This window comes from Cyprinodon variegatus, unplaced genomic scaffold, assembly GCF_000732505.1.
Source record: "Cyprinodon variegatus isolate N-32 unplaced genomic scaffold, C_variegatus-1.0 Scaffold323, whole genome shotgun sequence".
In the NCBI taxonomy this organism is placed as follows: Eukaryota; Metazoa; Chordata; class Actinopteri; order Cyprinodontiformes; family Cyprinodontidae; genus Cyprinodon; species Cyprinodon variegatus.
The window spans coordinates 629,875-635,000 of NW_015150776.1; the positions used below are offsets into that span (position 1 = coordinate 629,875).

At 35.9% G+C, this 5,126-nt stretch overlaps 1 protein-coding gene across 1 annotated transcript in view; it reads right to left on the reverse strand.

The window, feature by feature from the left end:
• Nucleotides 1-2,743: 2,743 nt before the first annotated feature.
• LOC107091054 (protein phosphatase 1 regulatory subunit 3B-B-like) overlaps nt 2,744-5,126 on the reverse strand; it is a 2,974-nt gene continuing 591 nt past the window's right edge. Inside the window, exon 3 of the mRNA XM_015384775.1 lies at nt 2,744-4,407. Coding sequence (XP_015240261.1) covers nt 3,444-4,407 — 964 coding nt within the window. The 3' untranslated portion in view covers nt 2,744-3,443. The remainder of the gene's footprint in view (nt 4,408-5,126) is intronic.

The following is a 5,126-nucleotide window of genomic DNA, read 5'->3' on the forward strand; positions in this document are numbered from 1 at the left end:
TTTTTTTGTAATTAAATTACGTAACGTCGTTACATGTAATCCGTTACTCCCCAACACTGCACACACCTAAGCACAGATTAGAGACACCAGTTTACCCTATAATCATGTTTTTAGACTGTGGATGGAAGCTATATTTATTGGAGAGAACCAACACATGCACAGGGAATACATAAAAAAGCTTCAAGGTGTAAGTCTTTACTCTAGCTTAAAAGTTTCCACAGTACACAAGATGTGTACATGTTTTCCGTTGGTATAAAAGGACATACTGATCCACATTCCATGTTTGAAGGAAATGGTTTCATCAGACAGTGGTTTTCCTGTCACAACAAGACAGGGAAAAATTCTTCTGTGAGACACTAAAGATTTATTTAGTCATGTTTTCTGACTCCTGCAGATCTCTTTGTGGTAAAGTTGCAGTTGAACTTTTTTCTGCAACATTGATTACTGTTTTATGGGAAATATGCAGATTTTGTCAATTCTTCATTTACTTTAAGCTTGACATCAGACAACACAGTATATATTAATTATATTTATCTACATTTTACATTTCATTTTCTTCTCCTTCATCTATTGTGTCACAATATGTAATGTGTATTTTTTCTGTTTTATTGTCTCCGATTTTGTTGTTCTACAAAACTCTAATTGTCTTGTCACTGAAATGCACTATACAAATTAATTGCCCAGCCTATTGTCCTCACAGAGCATGCTATCACCATTTTTGTAGGTCTTTTTGCTTTCAGAGTAAAGATTCTTCATATCTATTTTCCCTCATGTACAACATACCCGTGACTTTTATTTTTTTATAATAAAATTTTAATTTCACCTCAATTCAAATTAATGAATGTAAACCTTTAAAATTTTTAAACATACAGTAGTTTGTGCCTCACTATTTTTTATGACCTTTGAGTTGGGAAATACACACATATTTCAAGTCAGCGAATCCACATGGCTATAAAAAGTGTTCATTTGGCTCACATTAAATGAAATGAAGTATTTGCACCCAGCTTTTTAACCTAAATCAAAGCTCATAGTAATTTATGACTTGATGGATCCATGGACCTAATCTTTATGCCACCTCCTATCTTCTTTCTTTCTGTCAGGTAAATTCAATTCAGTTAAGAAAATTATTTATTGATCCCCAAGAGGGAAATCCAGTTTCGGTACAGAAAGAAAACAAAAAGATAGAGAAGACAAAACACAGACATTTTAAATGGGGGAACGCAGTGTCCGAGGCCTTGCTGGCGTCAAAGGCACTGCCCATACAGTTAAGATAAAGGAAGACAAAGGGATCACAATGGGAAAGAGGAGTACAAAAATATCCGATTTCACACTTCATCCTCAGCAGGATGCAGTCTGAGAATGCAAAAAATCTCAGCAAAAAAAATAGCGACATAGATACAACACATCTTGCAAGGAGGTAAGGCGAACTGTGAACTCATTACTATATACACATTTTTGGATATATAGTTGCATGAAGAATAAATAAGAATAATTTATTGTAAAATATATTCAGTAAAAGAAATTTAGTAGGCATAAAAAATCTACAGTAAATGGTGGCTGGCTACAAGGACTGTGGTAATTAATCTTCAGTAAATGAATTTGATAGCAACAGCGTAACAACCCCACAGTACTTGTGTTTACAGAGGGATTATATTCTTGACTTGCACTAGTGCCCGAGGTATGCCCCTGTGACATTGTTTTTAATTTGTGTGTAGGAGTGTGATGGCCAGTTCTTGTAGTGTTTAAAGATCTATATACCTAGTTATAACTTATTTCCTGAATAAATTTGTGAAATTCTCATAACTAACAGTATTCCCTTTTATAGCACCCAGTAGCTTAAGTCACACATGCTCTATATTTGGATCTGTTATGGAAAAAGCTTTTTGAAAAGGTTAAGACTACTGGATTAAACAACAATTGCATTCAAATAGCTACTGTACATAAATGCAACAATGAAGTTACCCAAATCATAGCTTGTTAAAATAGAGGCCTTCGTGCATCAAACAACTTCAGGTGAGTTTCAAAAATCTATTGAAAAACACAGTGAAGTTCAAAGACCACTGATTTTTCATGAATCAGGATATAATTGTGTAGTCATCACAACCACTTCTGTGAACTTTGTCTTCTGACTGTAGATTTTATGTGTTTTAATTATAATATGCATTTGCGGATCTTGTCCCGTGCATGTGAGGATTATGCTGTGCATGTATGGATTGTCCTGCTAATATTGGGATTAAGTAAATGAGGTTGTTAATATTGAGACTCTTCTGACTCCATACGTACATTTAGTATTGCCTCCTGAAGTTAAGCTAATGCAGTCTGTTCTGTTTCTATAGCCAATCTGCAACCCCTGTCCTGGAGTAAACCTTCTCGATTAAGACATATAAATATATGGAATATATTGCAACAACTACATTAGAACATACAATTTTAGTAGCAACAAAAATTAGCTTCAGATTGCAAAAAAACTAAACTTGTAAGAATTTAGGCCTTTGTGTTGCAGCATGCATCACAGTTCTGATGTAATGTTGAGTGTATTTTAACACATTGAGGCCTATTTTGAATACATTTTCTAAAACAAGTTAGTGCACTCTCTAACAAAGTAAATGTGAGCTTAAAATATTTTTTAAAGAAATGGAAAATATTTCAGTGTTTTCATGTGGAAAGCCCAATAAAGACATCCCAAAAGCATTAGAGTTGTGATTACAGATAAAGGTGGTGGTACAGTACAAAGATGCTGAACAAAAAGGGATGCAATACTTTTCAGATTTTATTTGCAAAATATTGTGAAAAATATGTTTCTTTTATCTTCAAAGAAATGACAAGGGTTCAAGCTGATGTAAACAAACCATGTACAACATTTCAACTGATTACACAAACCTGTAAAGATTTGCAAAGGTTAAAATGGGACACAGTAGCCTGAAGCTAAAGTAAGTGGAGAAAATGTTGCAATAAGAGCAGGTATGCTCTCTCTGTGGTTGCTAGGGTGTAAAATAAGGACTCCACCCTTTCCTGTAAACACTAGCCCATACATACACTACGGTACGTGCTGGCTCGGGGTTTGTCAAACCAGTTATCTATAGTACAAGATGTAACAATTCAAAGAATGTTCAAAGCCAGAGGAGTGTCTAGAACATTTTCTTCAATCCAAACTGTTTTCCCACAAGATCGTTTTGTTTTGTTTCCATGTGGTTTGGCAGGTGATGAGAATAGAACACAACATGGTTTTGAGACAACATAAATAGTAAAATAACAAACATTCCTTCGATTATTTACTTTTTACAGATACGTTTTTTTTAAAAGTTGCATTAACATTAAAAATATTTTACTTCAGTAGAAGTAAAAAAAAAGTGGTTCAATAATTTAATAATACAGTATTTACATTATCGCAGGATATTTAGGCTTTCATATCTATCCAGAGTATGTTGGAGGTTTTATGCCATTCAACATAGTTGCCCGCTGAATGATCTGCTACTTAGCAGATGACTTCGAAGATACTTCAAATCATCACAGTTTTGGAGATAAGAAGCCAACTGTAGGGAAACAGCTGGCTTGTACTTTGAAAGGAATGGGTAAAAGTTCCTTGTGTAGTCATTGCCAGCCCATGATCCAGCATTTTCCTGAAGCACGTTGTATTGTAGCCCAAAGTTGTCATCACAGTGAAGTGTAGAGCCATGTCCAGGGCTGAATGTGAAGAGAAACTCAATTCGTTCATTTTGGTTGATATTCTGGGGTAAGCTTACATCAAAGGTAAACACATCTACATCAAGGCCATGGCATAGCCTGTGTTCCGAGAATTTACATGTTATGTCTTTGTGGCTCTTCCATGAATCAAAAGTCACTCTAATATTTACAGTCTTCTTTAGGCTGCTATGATAAACGTACACTAGGCCACTCAATATTCTCTCTGAAATTCTGCAGCTCTCCATTTGCACACACTTCTCTTGCAGACGTGCAACAAATGCATCAGAGTTCTCTGTGGGTGGAGGGAAACCCAGGTAAAACTTGGGGAGGTGAAATTTGTTTGAGTGATTTTGTTGGACTTCTAAATTCCGTGTAGAGGGTCTCGTTGTTGAAATAGGTGTTGGAGAGGAGGGCTCAGGGGTAAACAGATGCTCAACAGTTAGCGGCTTTCCTTTTTCATCTGCAAAAACCACTTGTTTCTTGTACATCCTGGAGCCGCCTCTGCGCAAACAGCTTCGTGGCATCGCAGGGACAGAATATGAGGTTGGAGAGGAGGAAAGATGTGCCGAATGAAGGCTGATTCTTCGTGGAAGGTCAGTAAGTAAACAGTAACGCTGTTTGGGTTTCAGCGGAGCCATGGACAATGATCGGTAAAGAGGCTGGTTCTGATCGTAGCATCCTGACAGCTTGCCTGGTTTCACCACCGGAGGGGGGAGAAGAACTCTAAATAACAAAAAAGAAGGACCATGAATTTATGTAATATATAATATTAATATTTGTGAGAATGTAATTAAAAAGTACATTGATCAGGCATAACAATATAACACAGATTTAATAATGTGCTGATCCTCTTCAATAAGGAATGACATTACTAGCTACATGAGGCAATGATGATGAGGTAAAAAGCAGCAAGAGAAGCAGCAGAAGCGTTGAGTTCTCAAAAGTTTGAGGTATAGCCTTCATGGATTGAGCAGGTATTTAAAGGGAGCTTATTGATCTACACTAAAGGTACATATTAAAGTCAAATCCAGGTATGTCTTTTCCAGCATAACCTTCCTCCATTCACCAAACAAACTCCACCAGCTTGACACCTTTCTCATAGAACTAAAATTGATTCCTTTACAAAAATGAGCTAAAACAGCTTGTTTGTTTAATCAGACTTAACCGGTCAGCTTTTTCATTCCAAATGCACCAATCTGCATTGGCCATTACCCTGTTGCATTCCCTGCCAAGTGGAAGTTCCTTCGTTGTGCCACCTTAGATTCATACTCAGCTATAGACCAGAAACACCCTACAGCCGTTCACCTAGCAATCATAATTTTTGTATATATATATATAAAAGTAGCTCTGATTTGTTAATGTGTCCTCTTTAAATTTCAGACAAAATTTTCATTTATAGCTATATATATATGTATATATATATATATATATATATATATATA